At 41.3% G+C, this 20,181-nt stretch overlaps 4 protein-coding genes and 1 pseudogene across 4 annotated transcripts; 3 read left to right on the top strand and 2 right to left on the bottom strand.

The window, feature by feature from the left end:
- The first annotated feature begins 4,918 nt into the window (after positions 1 to 4,918).
- On the top strand, positions 4,919 to 9,091 carry cabcoco1 (ciliary associated calcium binding coiled-coil 1). The gene is made up of 6 exons (XM_074619491.1): positions 4,919 to 5,030; positions 5,122 to 5,213; positions 6,469 to 6,638; positions 8,077 to 8,221; positions 8,567 to 8,639; positions 8,729 to 9,091. The coding sequence occupies exons 1-6, from the start codon at positions 4,962 to 4,964 to the stop codon at positions 8,807 to 8,809; spliced, it is 630 nt and encodes a 209-aa protein (XP_074475592.1). The 5' UTR covers positions 4,919 to 4,961; the 3' UTR covers positions 8,810 to 9,091.
- Positions 9,092 to 10,466: 1,375 nt separating this feature from the next.
- On the bottom strand, positions 10,467 to 11,475 carry LOC141758192 (high choriolytic enzyme 1-like). The gene has a single exon (XM_074619348.1). The coding sequence runs from the start codon at positions 11,473 to 11,475 to the stop codon at positions 10,678 to 10,680; it is 798 nt and encodes a 265-aa protein (XP_074475449.1). The 3' UTR covers positions 10,467 to 10,677.
- A 970-nt stretch (positions 11,476 to 12,445) lies between these two features.
- Positions 12,446 to 13,209, top strand: LOC141759017 (high choriolytic enzyme 1-like; annotated as a pseudogene).
- Positions 13,210 to 16,813: 3,604 nt separating this feature from the next.
- On the bottom strand, positions 16,814 to 17,611 carry LOC141758342 (high choriolytic enzyme 1-like). Its single transcript, XM_074619636.1, has one exon. It carries the CDS (start codon positions 17,609 to 17,611, stop codon positions 16,814 to 16,816), a length of 798 nt encoding a protein of 265 aa, XP_074475737.1.
- Positions 17,612 to 18,561: 950 nt separating this feature from the next.
- On the top strand, positions 18,562 to 19,601 carry LOC141758343 (high choriolytic enzyme 1-like). Its single transcript, XM_074619638.1, has one exon. It carries the CDS (start codon positions 18,593 to 18,595, stop codon positions 19,388 to 19,390), a length of 798 nt encoding a protein of 265 aa, XP_074475739.1. The 5' UTR covers positions 18,562 to 18,592; the 3' UTR covers positions 19,391 to 19,601.
- Positions 19,602 to 20,181: the final 580 nt, after the last annotated feature.

The following is a 20,181-nucleotide window of genomic DNA, read 5'->3' as shown; positions in this document are numbered from 1 at the left end:
ACAGTATCTCCCGGGGGACCCGGTCATATGCCTTCTCCAAGTCCACAAAACACATGTAGACTGGATGGGCATACTCCCAGGCCCCCTCCAGGATCCTTGCGAGAGTGAAAAGCTGGTCCGTTGTTCCACGGCCAGGACGGAATCCGCATTGTTCCTCTTCGATCTGAGGTTCGACTATCGGCCGAACCCTCCTTTCCAGCACCTTGGAGTAGACTTTACCAGGGAGGCTGAGCAGTGTGATACCCCTGTAATTGGCACACACTCTCTGGTCCCCCTTTTTGAAAAGGGGAACCACCACCCCGGTCTGCCACTCCTTAGGCACTGTCACCGACTTCCACGCGGTGTTGAAGAGACGTGTCATCCAAGACAGCCCCTCCCCACCCAGAGCCTTCAGCATTTCTGGGCGGATCTCATCAACCCCCGGGGCTTTGCCACTGTGGAGTTGTTTGACTACCTCAGTGACTTCCACCAGGGTAATTGATGATGGTCCCCCATCAGCTTCCAGCTCTGCCTCTACCATAGAGGGCGTATTGGTCGGATTCAGAAGTTCCTCAAAGTGCTCCTTCCACCGCCCGATTACCTCCTCAGTTGAGGTCAACAGTGTCCCATCCTTACTGTACACAGCTTGGATGGTTCCCCGTTTCCCCCTCCTAAGGTGCCGGATGGTTTTCCAGAAGCACTTTGGTGCCGACCGAAAGTCCTTCTCCATGGCTGCTCCGAACTCCTCCCACACCCGCTGCTTTGCCTCCGTCACGGCAGTGGCTGCTGCTCTTCGGGCCCGTCGGTACCCTGCAACTGCCTCCGGAGACCTCCGAGATAACATATCCCGGAAGGCCTCCTTCTTCAGTCGGACGGCTTCCCTGACCACCGGTGTCCACCACGGTGTTCGAGGATTGCCGCCCCTTGAGGCACCTAAGACCTTAAAACCACAGCTCACCGCCGCAGCTTCAGCAATGGAAGCTTTGAACATCGTCCACTCGGGTTCAATGCCCCCAACCTCCACAGGGATGCCAGAAAAGCTCCGCCGGAGGTGTGAGTTGAAGATCTCTCGGACAGGGGCCTCCTCCAGACGTTCCCAGTTCACCCTCACTACGCGTTTGGGCTTACCAGGTCTGTCCAGAGTCTTCCCCCACCCTCTGACCCAACTCACCACCAGATGGTGATCAGTTGACAGCTCCGCCCCTCTCTTCACCCGAGTGTCCAAAACATGCGGCCTCAGATCAGATGATACGATTACAAAATCGATCATCGACCTTCGGCCTAGGGTGCTCTGGTACCACGTACACTTATGAGCATCCTTATGTTCGAACATGGTGTTCGTTATGGACAATCCATGACTAGCACAGAAGTCCAACAACAAACGACCACTCGGGTTTAGATCAGGGAGGCCGTTCCTCCCAATCACGCCACTCCAGGTGTCTCCATCGTATTCCTTGTCTTCTTTTACAATGCTTTCTTTTTTTTTTCTAAAAAATTGAATTAAATAAATGGACAACGGCTCATCAACCAGCAAGTGGAAGAATGGGAAGCTCCTGTGTTCACTGAGGTTTTGGTTAAACTACTGTGCCGCGTGCATTATGAGTAGTTTAAGGGGGTCTGTTTAGAAAACTTGAAATCTCGGCAGCCATTGAGATCAGACCATTGATATACAGCATTATGCAAAGAAGCAGTAAAATATCACTGATTGCACCTTTAAATACTTGGATTGATCATTTTAAAAAAAGATCTATATTTGTCAATGTTATTACGTTTCTAATGGCATTGCTAGACACCATATCATTTTAAATGTGAGTGGTTCCACATGTGAAAACACTTTTGAATCAGTGTGAGCATGTGTGTTTTTTTATGTGTGCAAAAGTGCATGAGTAGGTGCATACAAATGTGGTGTGTTTTTGTGCTATATGTATTTATTATTATGGATTCACCCTTGCAGAATTTTACATTCATGAAGATCTTGATAAAGATTAATTTATGAAGCCTATGAAGATTTTCTATGGAGACACTTTATGTATGCTGCCAAATAGACTCTCGTCTGACAACTATTGCACTAGTATGTTCTATAAGTAACTCACCTGGTGAGGTATTAATTCCAAAAAAAATGTGTGCTACAAAGCACAAACTTTGTATAGTGCCAAAATGATGTGCCAGCTTTCACTGTGATGAGAAACTACCCACAACTCATTCTCAATACGTTTTGAGAGATCATATAGTTTGTAGCATTGTACAAACTTGAGCTCAGGTTTTAGAAGATCATCAGCAACCCTTTCAAGTCGTTCCAGAAACTTCCATATGTTTTCTCTAGAGAGGTGTTTCATAACGCAGCACTACCAGTTGAGCCAGGCTTACTTAGTACAAATCGGGCTTATTTTCTGTGTCATATGGAGCCTTCAAATGGGGTCATATTTACCGTGTTTACGAGACAAGTCCACATATATTGTTTTTCTTCGAGGAAAATGTTGATATTGCCGTTGCTTACCAGTGGTGTTCTCACGACTTAACCACTTGAACGCCAATCATAGGGTGTTAATGACTTCCCATGTTGTAAACACAAGCTCACGAGTTTCATTTGAAGGCACCAATAAAACCGGATTGAATAAGTCTGACCTAAGTTACCATGGAAACCTAGCCCTCCAGACTAGCCTAGTTCGGGTAAGGCTAGTTGGTAGGCTCACCTCATACACTTATTTGCTTTCTGTCGTCTGAGTGAGATGATGTCTGTGTATGGAACGAGAGCCATGGATGTATTAAGAGAACTGGATACAGCGTTGGAGGCGGGGCCCTGTTCATTCCTATGAAAGTTGCTCAGTGGCGCATGAAGCCTAAATGGCTCAACTTCCGACTGGAAAAGTAGACGGATCTTCCACATTACGTTATGCAATTTACGTATCGTAACACGATTTTTAACAACATTGCGTTACGTTAAGCTGCGTTACGTTAAGCTGCGTTACGCTACGCAATTTACGCTACGTTACACAATTTAACGTGGCGATAAGCTGCGTTATGTTAAGCTGCGTTACGTTAAACTGCGTTATGTTGCGTTATGTTAAACACAATTTACGTTACGTAACACAATTTAACGTTGCATTAGCTGCGTTGCGTTAGCTGCGTTGTGTTAGCTGCGTTGCGTTAGCTGCGTTGCGTTAGCTGCGTTGCGTTAGCTGCGCTGCGTTGCGTTTCGCAGAGTTCCGTTTCGCAGAGTTCCGTTAGGCAGAGTTACGTTAGGCAGCGTTACGTTAGGCAGCGTTACATAAGACAGCGTTACATTACTCAGCATTACATTATGCTAGTTGCGTTGCGTAAAATATTTAAATTGAGCAAAAAAAATATTTTTCTGTGCTCAATCATGAATTCAGAAATGAGACACAAATGTAATGCCACAGAGACAAATGTTCCAGAAAGAGCCAGTGAGAGTTAAGTTCATTTCGTCAAGCTTAATCCTAGTTCAGTATTCTGGAATCACTAAAACCAGGCTTTTCTCAGTAAGCCCTGCTTTTCTTCGTGTTGTTTTTTTTTGCGTCTTGAAACACCTCTCTGGTACATGGTATTTAGTGGCACATTTGGATCAAGTGAAAGTTCAAGTCTTGTGAATTTCACCTACATTTTATTCTACTTTTAGGCCATAATCAGGCCTTCGTACTGGAACAAGTGTTGATTAAAAAGGGATGAGTCATATCACTGTTATTTATTGTAAGTTAAACACAGATGTTCACTTATATGTCTGCATATCCCAGTTTGATGTAGGCGTAGGTGTGGTCATCAAACGACACTAACCCGCAGCCTGACGTTGATGACTGTGTACACGTGATGTGCTGTTGTGTCCCAGTGTTGCGACAGCTTTAAGCATCGTCCCAGGCCCGGGGCAGGGATCACCTGTTAGTGTTAGTGACACTGAAGGATGCTGTCCAAACATGAAACCATTTTAATGTGGCATTTCTTTTTATTTCTCACTTCTATCGTGGATTATTCTCAACAGTGTAAAGAAACAAAAGTGACACCTTGTAAGACAAAGGGAGTACCAATATGAGCACTGTGTGTTGTCTGCACTAGAAATAAAGATTTACTGTGATGCGCAGCGTGAGTCATTGTTCTCTTTCTGGGCTGCAGCTACCATCCTGGACCCTCACGTCATCTTCTCTCTATTTGCTTTTCCAAGGAATTTGGCAACTTTCAGACTCGATACATTAAAATTGTTTAAACTGGACTTCTTTTAGAAGACAAAAAAAAGACAGATTTAGTCTTTTAGAAGATAATATAAACTTACTGTATAAATAAACAGTTAACTGAATAAATAAAACATTCATAAAAAATTCCAAATAATTCAACAATATTTAAAACAAACGTTTCATTAGCTCTCCTACAATATCCACATAGAAAATAAAGCATGATTCATGTTTTTATGGTTTTGTTTGAAACCAAAACCATAATCTTTTTGCCTCTGAGCGTAATCCAGGCAAGAATTCCATTTTGCCTTAAATTGTATTTTGCACAACAAATTATAGTATATATATATAATGTTGAAAATAAATTTAGCCAATAACGAATTAGTAAAATGTGACATAAATTAATATTTCTGTTTCTGTAAGTTGCTTCTTTATTTTTTTTATTGTTGTATTAATTCCCTTATTATTTCTTCTTCTGTTTCTGTTTGTTTATTTATTTATGTGTGATGTATTTATTCTTTTATTTTTGCATTTTTTATTATTCATTTATTTTCACATTTATTTTTTTATTCATTTATTCATTTTTGCACTTATATTTAAACAAATAAATGAATTAAAAAATTATATCTATCTAGATATCTATATCTAGATAGATATCTAGATAGATATATATAATTTTTTAATTAATTAATTTATATAGCAGGTGCTCGAGCACCACCTGGAGTCTTGTCTGTGCACGTGCCTGTTCATTCTGGACCATGAACAGCAGTTTGATGGGCGTTGCCATGACAACCAGTCAACATGTCCAGAGGAGAGGCGCGTCGTGAAAACAAAGAGCAGCCTCAAGTAGAGGATGATACTCTACTACAGGTATATTAACTGACCGTGTGTTGTGTTGTGTTGTGTTGTGTGTTTGATCCTTTGACAGAACTAGAGCCTGTTGTTGTTTCCTTCTGGTCAGAAAGAGGAAGCTGTGTCCCTCCTCCAGTGGGAAGCGGCAACTCACCAACAGATCCAACAGCTGCTGGAGGCGACCAGAGATGAACTTGAGCTGTAAGTTACTATCATCACAATCAGTCACATGTTCATCCTGTGTCTGCAACGAGATATAGTTTACTGTAGAGGACGGAACCTGCCAAAATAAAATACAAAATAAATCATTAAATAAACAAATGTCTCGATAAATAAATAAATATGTTATTAAATGTAGCAAAAATAATGTTAAAAATAAATGTAGCCATTAATTAATTAATAAAATGTGACTAAATCGATATTGAGTTGCTTCTTTATTTATTTGTTTTTAAATTAATTCCCTTGTTTATTTATTTCTTTTTCTGTTTCTGTTTATTTATTTATGAATGTTTGTTTGTATGTATTTATTCATTTATTTTAGCATTTTTTTATTATTCTTTTATTTTCGCATTTATTTTGTTATTTATTTATTCATTTTTGCACTTATATTTAAACAAATAAATTCATTCAAAAATTGATAAAAATAAATACATAAATAAGGGAATTAATAAAAAAGATAAAATAAATAAAGAAGCTAATTAAAACAGAAATAAAATGATGTAGCATTTTTCAATTACTTAATGGCTACATATGTTTTTAATATTATTCTTGCAACATTTAATGACTTGTTTATTTATCGGGTTATTTCTTTCTTTTTTTCTTTATTTCTTTCTTTCTTTCTTCATTCATTTATTTTTTATGTTGGCAGATTCGCTAGCTTACTGTGGAGGACGGAACCTGCCAAAATAAAAAATAAATGATTAAATACACAAAAGACTCAATAGATAAATAAATATGTTAATAAATGTAGCAAAAATAGTGTTGAAAATAAATGTAGTTATTAATTAATTAATAAAATATGACATAAATTTATATTTCTGTTTTAATTTGTTTCTTTATTTATCTTTGTATTAATTCCCTTATTTATTTATTTATTTGTTTATCCATTTCTGTCTATTTATTTATGTATAAAAATATTGCTATTGAAATATACATACTGGAAATTTTATGTCCCAACACAAAGGTCAAAATAATAAAAGCCCTTCATTATTTATCATTTTGTTAACCTAAAACACGTTTAATATCCACCGAGTGTAAGTTTTTATTGTGGAATGTAAACGCTTTCTTGGTCCTTTAAAACCCACAAATTCACCAAAAAGAAGAAAACTGAGGACATCAGTATCCTCAATGGTAGCTATAGCCCAGATGTTTCATCAGCATTTAAGTGGCTCTATTTTCAATAATTAATGCTGCACTTCAATAGTAATTATCCAGATGTTCTCTCTGTTGTCTGCAGTGAAATGAAGGAGATTCTGGGCCTCAGGAACCATCACATCTGTATGAAGGAAGCTGCCCTGCTGGATTACTATGTCTGTGGTTTCTGGTGGGCGAAGGCGGCCAAGTACACCCCCATGCAGACCTCCTTCACCATGGCTGTACTGCACATGCTGCTGGATAACATAAGAGGTGGGGAAGACACACAGAAAAGGGATGACATGCAGACAGTACCTCAGTCATTATTATTATTATTATTTGGGGCTGTCAATCGATTAAAATATTTAATTGCAAATTAATTACATATTTTGTATCTGTTCAAAATGAGATTTGTCAAGTATTTAATACTCTTATCAACATGAGAGTGGACAAATATGCTCCTTTATGTATCTATTTATTTGAAAATGGCCATACCAGTTTGGAGCGTTATTTAGCACCAATGGATTCCTCAAGTTTTCTAGATTCATATGAAAATTTGTCCGCCGACGATATTTACTGCTGCATATATTTACTGATGCACGTTGGATGTCATGAATTAAATTACTGCAGAGGAAAATGAAACTAAGAGCGTCTGTCTCCACAGTAAATCATCTGTTGATTGTTTGAGGGTTATTTATTTGTGTTTCCGAACGATAACGCCGTGAAACAATCAGAAAATAACTTTTCTTTCTCTCATCCACAGCACCATCGCGCTACATCTCTCTCTCTTCTACCGCTCGCCCTCTCAGCTCACTCTCACGATCTCTCTCTGTCTTTTTTTAAATGAGTCGGGAAGCCGATAGCAGGTCCCTGCAGTCGAAACGCAACGTTCTTAGTTCTGGGGGAAAGTTCCTGCGGTGGAAACGGGGCTTCTCTCTTGCTACACCACTCACTTCCCACCTCTGCTCCAAATGACCTATGCTACTCTTACTGTTGTAAGACAGCAGTAGTACTGGCTCTAGAGAGGGCCATTCGCATTTTTCGCGTCGGCCACCGTAGCTCTCCAACATGATTGACACCACTAGATACCGCAAAAATCCTCCACACTGCTCCTTTAAAGGTCCCATATTGTAAAGTGTGAGATTTTCATGTCTTTTATATTATAAAGCAGGTTTAAGTGATATATAAATACTGTTAAACTATCAAAACGCTCAATATACGGAGAAATACACACAGCCCGTATTCAGAAATTGTGTGTTTGAAACAAGCCGTTAGGATTTCTGTCCATTTGTGATGTCACAAATATACAATATTTAGACCATTACACGGTTTTAAACATAAACATTCTAAATGTGTCCCAGTTTATTTCTTGTTGAACTGGATGTGAATGACATCAGCTGACAGGAAGTAAAACATGGACCCAAGCTGTTGCCTAGCAACGCAATTCCATTGAAATTTCATAGTATTGCGCTAAAACTGAGCTTTTCAGACAGAGGGTAAATACAGACATATTCAGGCAGATAGAATGAGGAAAATAACGGGTTTTTTTTAACATTAAAGCATGTAAACATGTTCTAGAAGAAACACAAAATACAAGTATGAATCTGAAAATTAGCATGATATGGGACCTTTAAGTGCATTACATAACTACATATCCTATCAAATATATCAGAATCACAGCCCTAATATGTGTTTTATCGTCATATTCCAGAGAAACAGATGGTTTTGACGGAGAACTTGATGGAGTTTGCTAAAGCCTTAGGTGCTGCCAGCCAGTGCTGGACGTCAGAGGAAAACACCTCTCCACTTCTAGGCAGAGAAGAAGCCATGGCACTCATAAGTTACATCAGAAACAGGTCAGAGGTTTCCTCTCTTGTATTCACAGGTAAAATCTAGATATGGATTTCTGTTCAAGCTCTCTGTAGTAGTAGTACTTGAGTACAGTAAATGCACTTATGTACCTACTTTACACCGGAGGACACAGAGGCACATGATTTTTTTTTCAGATTACCTGTCTCATGCACTTCTGTCAGAATATGAAAGTGGAGTGAAAAAATAACATTTGATTCATATTTCCTCCCATCCTACCCACTGCTGCTTTAATGTGCTGTGCTAAAAACATACTTGAAATGACGACAAGTATAATGTATATTGTGTAATTAAAGTGACGCAGCTTACCCTGTGTATTCCATCGGCTGCAGTCTCTTTCAGAAATACAGACTCTATGAGTTTCTCTTCACCACATCCAGAGAGGAGCTACTGACGGGCATGGAGGTGAGGCAGCTTGTGACTCTCATGTGTGTGTGTGTGTGTTCATGTCTATATGCATTTTTAAATCATATTTTAAACATGCTGTTTTCCAGAGGACCATTGAGGTGTTCAGCTGTCAGGATGCTCTCACTCCATTGGAGGAAGGCATTTCCTCTCACCTCGACTTTCAGTGAATGCTTCTGCCTGCTATCCAGAGAGATGAACAAGTGATGTCATCTTTGTCCTCAGTTTTGCTTTGTTTCTGTACCTTTCATACAATCCATGTTATCAGACTGCCTCACATGGATAATTGATCATTTCAGACTTTGTATTGGTCAAGTTGTATGTAACAATGACACAGAAGGTTACACATGGTAAGGTGTAACCTTTCCTCCTCTTCTTTTCTCCGTTTTCTTCCTTGCGCACCAGAGGGTTTGGACCTTTTCATTATGATGAAATAAAATGTGAAAATACTAAATATCTGTGCCTCTTGACATCTGTCCGTCTAGTGAGCCTACGTCCTGACCCGTACTCGGGCTGTTGTGATGCGCATGGCAGAAGAAAAAGTGGGAGAAAGAGAGTCAAAGTGTGTTTCTATATTATTTATTTGTTCATTTGTTACCTCCGTGCATGATGAAGGGCGCTCACCGGCATGAAAATGATTAACTTCCCCTCCATATGTTTACCATAGACTGATGTTTACAGAAGAAAGACAAGCTATCTGCAGCAACGGCTTGAGGGCACAAAAAATGCGGCATGTGTACGGCCCCTAACACATTGCCTATCATTTATTTAATCTGTACACAAACAGATATGTAAAATAGAGTAAATGAATGAAACTACTCCATATAAGGTACCAGCAATGAAGTTCTAATTGTCATAACAATATCTAAATCATAAAAAAGATATCAGAATGAATAAAATATAGTAACTCATGCTGATGGATGTTATCTCTGACCGCTGTACAGACATGCTGTAAACCTCACCACAGAGTCAGTGCATATTAATAATGCAGGCAAGAATGCATGAATATCAGATGGGATTTAACACATGTGAATAATGCATGAGCTTGCGTTCTATATATTGTTGCCAAAGTGGCATTTCAATAGTGTGTTGTCGGAATGCAATGTTTTAGCTGGATCTAAAATTGAGGGGGAAATAAAATATATAATACAATCTCTAAAACAGTCTTACTCAGTTATTGTAAATTGATCTTGAGATCAAGGCAAAATCTCAAACTGCTATGAGGAAAGGTTTGCGGAAGGATTTTGTGTCTGTATGTAGTCAGAGATGTCTTCAACTCAAATGTATTTTCCAGCAACCAAAAGTCAAAGGATAAAGACATTTCCCCTCACAATGTTGTGGTATTTTTTTTTTTTAATTGATAAGGGACAAAGGCAACATGTTTTATACTGTTTGTGAATAAGATCCTTATGTATATGTATTTCCATATGTATTTTGTATTTACCATGGTTAACACCTTAGAAACCAGACGTAGTCACATGTGTATCCTTCGGCTAAATTCAATTCAAGTCCAATTCTGTTAACCATGGATGTAAACATCCATGCTGTCATCTCGATATAACTTGTGATGTCGAGATAACAACATAAAATGTGTACATATACATATGTCTATTCAATACTATGACTTTTTTTTCTTTTTTCGACACACTATACAATGACTTTTTTAAAAGAAAAATTCAACATACTATACTATGCCTTTTTCTACACGCTATACTATAACTTTTTTTTCTTTTTTCGACATACTATACTATGAATTTTTATCATGAAATTTTCGACAGAATATACTATGACTTTTTTTCGTGAAAAAAGGGAATGAAGACAGATAAATGCTGCTAATCATTTTTATTTTTATTTAGTTTGCATTAACTTTATTACAGGTATTTTGGACATGAGGGACAGAATACTGTCACAGGAACAGAAATCTATAGCTGATGGTGGTCGCAGGTTCTAGTAGTTTTTGATGAACTACAGATAACTGGAAAACTTTTTGTTTTGTTGAATGATAACGTTGGATCTGAAGGGATGGGAAGTTCTGTTGTTAGCAACGGTAAAGCAGGTTGATCCTCTTGATGTCCCAGGAGGACAAGCCCTTCCTCTGGCCGATCTCCACGTTGGGGTCGGGGATGGGGATGATGGAGTCCTCCCCGTACTTGATGGAGAAGGCTGTTCTTCCATAGTGCATGATGGAGGAGTAGTCGTAGGGAGTGTTCAGGTTGTTGGTATTCTCCTTGTTGAAGTTGTAGGCCATCTGCGGGTTGATGTTCCCCCAGTTGATCTTGACGTAGTTGTCGCGGTCGCTCCTGGTCTGCTCGTGCTGGAAGCCCAGAGCGTGGTTGATCTCGTGCTGGATGATGCCGTGGTAGAGGCAGCCCTGCCTTTTGAGAGAGAGGACCTGTTTACCTCCCGTTCTGCCCAGATTGGAGTAACATCCGGCTCTGTTCTCGATGCTGATGTGGTCGTACTCGTTCTGACGGGGGACGAAGCGGAGGCAGGTGTTGCTGTGGAAGGCATTCATGGCGTCTTCTATCTTCTGTTTCTCCGAGCAGGTGAACTCACTGCTCATGGTGAAGGGAATCGTCACCAGGCCGTCGTAGGCTTTCCTCCACAGGCAGCTCTGGTACCAGCACTTCATGGCATTTCTGGTTCTGGGAACCACTATGTCTCCTTCCAACAGGATCTCATCGGTGGCGTTGTTGGAGGTCAGAATCATGGTGCTGATGTCAACGGTGTCATCTTCGTCCGCTTGAGCCTCGCCTCCGCTTCCTTCCTCCATGAGAGGATGTGCCTGAGAGAGGCCGAGCAGGAGCAGCAGCAGCAGGCTGGCAGAGGGAGTCATCTTCAGGGTGAGTCTGGAGGCTGTGGAGCTGCTGTGGAGAGACTCCTTGAAGCTTGATGTTTGACTCAGTTCAGTCCAGGCTCTTTATACTCTCCTCTACAGGTGTGTCTGCAGGAGGATTATGGGTGGGGGTCCACACTGCTAGGCCTACATAAACCTCTTCAGGGAGGACTCCACAGACAAACCTACTGTTTCAACATGGTTTGTTATCACTGGCCATTAGATGGATGAACACAGAGGGGTTACTGGGTGGGACGTGTTGAAGTCAGAGTGAAAAAGTAAACTTATACCATAGTTACTTTCTATAGAGAATTCAACCAGTTTAGCCAACATGTATCAAGATATTACATTAGTGGTACGCTAAACAATACTCAATAGCATTCAAATATGATCATGACATTTAAAAGCTTCTATTTATTTAACAGCTACATATTTGGCCAGTTATGGCGATAATGATAAACTGCAAGTGTGTTGTGTCTAAATTGTTTCATGAGAGAACAAGATAACAAGCAGAAATGCATTTTTTTGTTGTTTGTCCAACTCACATTAACAATATTTAGCTCTGGCTGAGAACAGTCCCAAACACTGCTCACATTTTGGACGTATATCAATTCATTGTTCAGCCCTGGTTATCTCACTTTACAAAATAAGAAAATAAAGTAGAGTTTGGTTTCGTATAGATAATGTGAAGTGTGGCTGAAAATAATTTAAGATGTCTAGTTAAGCACGTCCCACCCAGTAACCCCTCTGTGTTCATCTAATGGCCAGAGATAACAATCCATGTTGAAACAGTAGGTTTGTCTGTGGAGTCCTCCCTGAAGAGGTTTATTTAGGCCTAGCAGTGTGGACCCCCACCCATAATCCTCCTGCAGACACAGCTGTATAAAGAGCCTGGACTGAACTGAGTCAAACATCAAGCTTCAAGGAGTCTCTCCACAGCAGCTCCACAGCCTCCAGACTCACCCTGAAGATGACTCCCTCTGCCAGCCTGCTGCTGCTGCTCCTGCTCGGCCTCTCTCAGGCACATCCTCTCATGGAGGAAGGAAGCGGAGCCGAGGCCCAAGACGACCAAGATGACACCGTTGACATCAGCACCAGGATTCTGACCTCCAACAACGCCACCGATGAGATCCTGCTGGAAGGAGACATGGTGGTTCCCAGAACCAGAAATGCCATGAAGTGCTGGTACCAGAGCTGCCTGTGGAGGAAAGCCTCCAACGGCCTGGTGACGATTCCCTTCACCATGAGCAGTGAGTTTACCAGCTCGGAGAGGCAGAAGATAGAAAACGCCATGAAGGCCTTCACAGCAACACCTGCCTCCGCTTCGTCCCCCGTCAGAACGAGTACGACCACATCAGCATCGAGAACAGAGCCGGATGCTACTCCAATCTGGGCAGAACGGGAGGCAAACAGGTCCTCTCTCTCAAAAGGCAGGGCTGCCTCTACCACGGCATCATCCAGCACGAGATCAACCACGCTCTGGGCTTCCAGCACGAGCAGACCAGGAGCGACCGCGACAACTACGTCAAGATCAACTGGGGGAACATCAACCCGCAGATGGCCTACAACTTCTACAAGCAGAATACCAACAACCTGAACACTCCCTACGACTACTCCTCAACAGAACTTCCCATCCCTTCAGATCCAACGTTATCATTCAACAAAACAAAAAGTTTTCTAGTTATCTGTAGTTCATCAAAAACTACTAGAACCTGCGACCACCATCAGCCTTAGATTTCTGTTCCTGTGACAGTATTCTGTCCCTCATGTCCAAAATACCTGTAATAAAGTTAATGCAAACTAAATAAAAATAAAAATGATTAGCAGCATTTATCTGTCTTCATTCCCTTTTTTGTGTCCTCTGTATATAAAGATCTTTACAGTCTATGTTTGAGACAGACACTCGCAGTTATTTGAAGTTTTAGTTACATCTCCTCTCTCAACCGCTCAGCCGTTACCGTGTTGAGAGCCATGCGGAGGCAACAGAAAAGCTCCCAATCTCGTATTTAGCACCTTTCATGCTAAGAAATCAATCAATTCAATGTGAAATCATTAACATTAGTCTTGTAAAAACCAAAGTTAGCAGCTAATATTACTGCCTATTCATGACTTTATTTTACGGTGCTTTGTGAGGGGAAAAAATGAACTCTGTTACTGATATTTTATAATATCTTAACTTCAGTTTTGTGAGGTTACAACTATTGATACAGCTGTATAGTTGAGCTTTACATTAGTGTTTGTTTCCTGGCATTCTCAGGTGTATGTGTGTGTACGTGCTAGGTGAGAATCAGCATTAAAGAAACATGTTTACAGCCTGGTACAAACTAAATTAAGGATTTTAAAAGTGGGTTTAAAAGTGGGTGGGACTTGTCCCATTCTGGAGACGCATAATAATCCCAGGTAAATGTAATCAGGTTAAATCACATCTAGATACAATCTGGATACGAGACACATTTTTATGCAAACTGTGAAGAGAGTGTTAGATATTTGCTCCTTGTACTGCTGGCATGGTTTACGACTAGACTTCCCTGCAGATTTTAAAGACACGTTTTCATGACTGCTGATAAATTCTCAATTTGACCATCATAACGTTACACTGGAAAATATGTACAAGTTTTTAGGGAGTCCCTACCATTCAGTCAGTTTGCGTTAACCCTGTTCACATTATTAATTGTAAGGATGAACAATTTGCATTCTTTTGTCTGACCAATATTGTGATTGCGATCCTTTTAAACAAGATACTGTACATTTGTACAGAGCATAAATTCACCTACAAGAAAGCAATCACATTAAATGATGCAGATGCTTGTTGTTGAGGTCAGAGTGATGAGTGTTATTTTGTTTCTTTATGTGTGTGTGTGTGTGTGAGTGAGTATGTATCCTTTTGACCTTGTGAATAATTCAAAACATCAAGCACCGTTGACTTTGATTTAAATAGTTTTTTTTAAATGTCACCAGCATGCATACACAGTAGTTTTCTTTAGGACTGAACCAACACTACGAGACAGAAGCTTGGTTTTACTCTGTAATTTTGACAATTTCTTGTTGGGAGAGGAGGTTATTTGTTTTGCCCTGACGTATTTTTCCCGCCTACATCATTCTCAATTGACACAGAGGCTGCAGTAATGATTGCCAGGAACAGTTGACTTGGTTTTAAACACTCCTCCGTAGAGGAGCAGGAGACAGTGTTCTTTTTATGCCTCCATGCCAGCAACAGCCGTGGCCGGAGGCATTTTGTTTTCGGGTTGTCTGTCTGTACGTCCGTACGTACTTGTGAACGCGATATCCCAGGAAACGCCTGGAGCGAATTTCTTCAAATTTGGCACAAATGTCAACAACAGCATCATTTTTGGCCATAACTCAAGAATTCATATGCTAATTATGACAGTTTTACACAAATGTCTACCTGGATAAAAGGCTGAAGTGATTGGTGTCATTTTGGACACACATGGATGTAAACTGCAAGTTGACTGGTTGGCGGAGGCGTACAACAGCAAGGTGGTACTTCTAGTTTTTGAACTTTAAAGTCATTAAGGTGAAATGTGAGGGTAAAATCAGGGTTTATGCTGGTAAAAATATGTGAATAATAAGTACTGACGACTAGACGGATGGCAAACATTATTGAAGTAGCAGCACTGTAAAGGCCTTCACACACCGGAGATGTTTTTTTTCGTGCAATATATTTTTTCTAACTGTTTTTGTTGTCATGAATACTTTCACACAGAATGCGAATATTAAGCGGCGAAAAAGCGACTCACTTTTTTCACGACATACTATACTATGACATTTAATAACATACTATACTATGACATTTTTTTCGTGAAATTTTCGACATACTATACTATGACTTTTCTTTATTATATACTATACAATGACTTTTTAAAAAAAAAATGTCGACATACTATACTATGATGTTTTTTGACATTCTATTATAGGTCTTTTTTACGATTTTTTTCAAATAATACATCATGACCTTTTCTGACTTTTTTACTGACTTTTTCGACATACTATACCATGACTTTTTTTCCGTGAAATTTTATAACATACTATACTATGACATTTTATCATGCAATTTTCGACATACTATACTTGTTATGTTCTGGTTCAACAATAGCGTGGACTCAAATGCAGACACAAACACAAGTCTTTTAAAGGTGTAACAAAAATTATTTATTACACAAATATTAAATGAACAGTGAACAGGGCGGGGGTTCCTGGAGGTCCGAAACGTGGCAGTAATAAATGTCAATACTTAAATTACGGAACGGGGGGCAAGGGGAGGGGTGTCCAGGAATCCTTCCAGAGGGACAGATGAATCCACTTGAGCTCCGAGCGGTGGAATGGCGTCGGAGAGTGAACAGGCAGGTAAGTAACAAAAGTAAGGATCCAGGTCGAGGAGGAGCAGAGTGTAGGAGTGAGCAGGCAGGTTGTAACCAGGAAGCAGCAACAGCTGGCAGGTGAACAGACCTGAGCAAAGAGCAAAAACAAGGTGAGTCCAAAAATCCAAAAACACGAGCATGAGCAAAGTCAAGAGCAATAAACTAAGATAGCCTGAATGTGTCTTGTACCACTGAGGCCGACGGAACGATCTGGCGATGACTGGCAGGAAGACCGGGGTCGATATACTGCAGGTGTGTTAATTGCTGCCAGCTGCTCCAGCTGTGCCTGCCCAGGAGAAGGAGGAGGAGGAGAAAGGCCACACCTCCCAACACACTGACAGACTAGACAAACAGGGGAAAAACACACAGGAGACAAAAGGGCAGGGAAACAAAGGAAACACAAGGAAAACTGAACTGCCAAAGTGATATCATGAAAATACTATGACTTGTTTTCGTGAAATTTTCGACATACTATACTATGACATTTTATAACATTCTTGTACATGTTTACAAGACTAATGTTAATGATTTCACATTGAATTGATTAATTTATTAGCATGAAAGGTGCTAAATACGAGATTGGGAGCTTTTCTATTGCCTCCGCATGGCTCTCAACACGGCAACGGCTGAGCCGTCGAGAGAGGAGATGTAACTAAAACTTCAAATAACTGCGAGTGTCTGTCTCAAACATAGACTGTAAAGATCTTTATATACAGAGGACACAAAAAAGGGAATGAAGACAGATAAATGCTGCTAATCATTTTTATTTTTATTTACTTTGCATTAACTTTATTACAGGTATTTTGGACATGAGGGACAGAATACTGTCACAGGAACAGAAATCTAAGGCTGATGGTGGTCGCAGGTTCTAGTAGTTTTTGATGAACTACAGATAACTGGAAAACTTTTTGTTTTGTTGAATGATAACGTTGGATCTGAAGGGATGGGAAGTTGTGTTGTTAGCAACGGTAAAGCAGGTTGATCCTCTTGATGTCCCAGGAGGACAAGCCCTTCCTCTGGCCGATCTCCACGTTGGGGTCGGGGATGGGGATGATGGAGTCCTCCCCGTACTTGATGGAGAAGGCTGTTCTTCCATAGTGCATGATGGAGGAGTAGTCGTAGGGAGTGTTCAGGTTGTTGGTATTCTCCTTGTTGAAGTTGTAGGCCATCTGCGGGTTGATGTTCCCCCAGTTGATCTTGACGTAGTTGTCGCGGTCGCTCCTGGTCTGCTCGTGCTGGAAGCCCAGAGCGTGGTTGATCTCGTGCTGGATGATGCCGTGGTAGAGGCAGCCCTGCCTTTTGAGAGAGAGGACCTGTTTGCCTCCCGTTCTGCCCAGATTGGAGTAGCATCCGGCTCTGTTCTCGATGCTGATGTGGTCGTACTCGTTCTGACGGGGGACGAAGCGGAGGCAGGTGTTGCTGTGGAAGGCATTCATGGCGTCTTCTATCTTCTGCCTCTCCGAGCAGGTGAACTCACTGCTCATGGTGAAGGGAATCGTCACCAGGCCGTCGTAGGCTTTCCTCCACAGGCAGCTCTGGTACCAGCACTTCATGGCATTTCTGGTTCTGGGAACCACTATGTCTCCTTCCAACAGGGTCTCATCGGTGGCGTTGTTGGAGGTCAGAATCATGGTGCTGATGTCAACGGTGTCATCTTCGTCCGCTTGAGCCTCGGCTCCGCTTCCTTCCTCCATTAGAGGATGTACCTGAGAGAGGTCGAGCAGGAGCAGCAGCAGCAGGCTGGCAGAGGGAGTCATCTTCAGGGTGAGTCTGGAGGCTGTGGAGCTGCTGTGGAGAGACTCCTTGAAGCTTGATGTTTGACTCAGTTCAGTCCAGGCTCTTTATACTCTCCTCTACAGGTGTGTCTGCAGGAGGATTATGGGTGGGGGTCCACACTGCTAGGCCTAAATAAACCTCTTCAGGGAGGACTCCACAGACAAACCTACTGTTTCAACATGGTTTGTTATCACTGGCCATTAGATGGATGAACACAGAGGGGTTACTGGGTGGGACGTGTTGAAGTCAGAGTGAAAAAGTAAACTTATACCATAGTTACTTTCTATAGAGAATTCAACCAGTTTAGCCAACATGTATCAAGATATTACATTAGTGGTACGCTAAACAATACTCAATAGCATTCAAATATGATCATGACATTTAAAAGCTTCTATTTATTTAACAGCTACATATTTGGCCAGTTATGGCGATAATGATAAACTGCAAGTGTGTTGTGTCTAAATTGTTTCATGAGAGAACAAGATAACAAGCAGAAATGCATTTTTTTGTTGTTTGTCCAACTCACATTAACAATATTTAGCTCTGGCTGAGAACAGTCCCAAACACTGCTCACATTTTGGACGTATATCAATTCATTGTTCAGCCCTGGTTATCTCACTTTACAAAATAAGAAAAGAAAAGAAAAGTTTGGTTTCGTATAGATAATGTGAAGTGTGGCTGAAGATAATTTAAGATGTCTAGTTAAGCATGTCCCACCCAGTAACCCCTCTGTGTTCATCTAATGGCCAGAGATAATAAAACATGTTGAAACAGTAGGTTTGTCTGTGGAGTCCTCCCTGAAGAGGTTTATGTAGGCCTAGCAGTGTGGACCCCCACCCATAATCCTCCTGCAGACACACCTGTAGAGGAGAGTATAAAGAGCCTGGACTGAACTGAGTCAAACATCAAGCTTCAAGGAGTCTCTCCACAGCAGCTCCACAGCCTCCAGACTCACCCTGAAGATGACTCCCTCTGCCAGCCTGCTGCTGCTGCTCCTGCTCGGCCTCTCTCAGGCACATCCTCTCATGGAGGAAGGAAGCGGAGCCGAGGCCCAAGACGACCAAGATGACACCGTCGACATCAGCACCAGGATTCTGACGTCCAACAACGCCACCGATGAGATCCTGTTGGAAGGAGACATGGTGGTTCCCAGAACCAGAAATGCCATGAAGTGCTGGTACCAGAGCTGCCTGTGGAGGAAAGCCTCCAACGGCCTGGTGACAATTCCCTTCACCATGAGCAGTGAGTTTACCAGCTCGGAGAGGCAGAAGATAGAAAACGCCATGAATGCCTTCCACAGCAACACCTGCCTCCGCTTCGTCCCCCGTCAGAACGAGTACGACCACATCAGCATCGAGAACAGAGCCGGATGTTACTCCAATCTGGGCAGAACGGGAGGCAAACAGGTCCTCTCTCTCAAAAGGCAGGGCTGCCTCTACCACGGCATCATCCAGCACGAGATCAACCACGCTCTGGGCTTCCAGCACGAGCAGACCAGGAGCGACCGCGACAACTACGTCAAGATCAACTGGGGGAACATCAACCCGCAGATGGCCTACAACTTCAACAAGGAGAATACCAACAACCTGAACACTCCCTACGACTACTCCTCCATCATGCACTATGGAAGAACAGCCTTCTCCATCCAGTACGGGGAGGACTCCATCACCCCCATCCCCGACCCCAACGTGGAGATCGGCCAGAGAAAGGGCTTGTCCTCCTGGGACATCAAGAGGATCAACCTGCTTTACCGTTGCTAACAACACAACTTCCCATCCCTTCAGATCCAACGTTATCATTCAACAAAACAAAAAGTTTTCCAGTTATCTGTAGTTCATCAAAAACTACTAGAACCTGCGACCACCATCAGCCTTAGATTTCTGTTCCTGTGACAGTATTCTGTCCCTCATGTCCAAAATACCTGTAATAAAGTTAATGCAAACTAAATAAAAATAAAAATGATTAGCAGCATTTATCTGTCTTCATTCCCTTTTTTGTGTCCTCTGTATATAAAGATCTTTACAGTCTATGTTTGAGACAGACACTCGCAGTTATTTGAAGTTTTAGTTACATCTCCTCTCTCAACCGCTCAGCTGTCGCCATTTTTGCTCCCAATCTCGTATTCAGCACCTTTCATGCTAATAAATCGCTTTCAAAGTGAAATCATTAACATTAGTCTTGTGAACACCAAAGTTAGCAGCTATAATATTACTGCTTATTCATTCATCTTTATTTTACGGTGCTTTGTGAGGGGAAAAAATGAACTCTGTTACTGATATTTTATAATATCTTAACTTCAGTTTTGTGAGGTTACAACTATTGATACAGCTGTATAGTTGAGCTTTACATTAAGGTTTGTTTCCTGGCGTGCTCAGGTGTATGTGTGTGTACGTCCTATGTGAGAATCAGCATTAAAGAAACATGTTTACAGCCTGGTACAAACTAAACTAAGGATTTTAAAAGTGGGTTTAAAAGTGGGTGGGACTTGTCCCATTCTGGAGACGCATAATAATCCCAGGTAAATGTATGTTAGGTTAAATCATATCTAGAT

The sequence above is a fragment of the Sebastes fasciatus genome, chromosome 20 (genome assembly GCF_043250625.1).
Source record: "Sebastes fasciatus isolate fSebFas1 chromosome 20, fSebFas1.pri, whole genome shotgun sequence".
In the NCBI taxonomy this organism is placed as follows: domain Eukaryota; kingdom Metazoa; phylum Chordata; class Actinopteri; order Perciformes; family Sebastidae; genus Sebastes; species Sebastes fasciatus.
The sequence above is the reverse complement of the archived record's forward strand: the minus strand, read 5'-3'. Positions and strand labels throughout refer to the sequence as shown.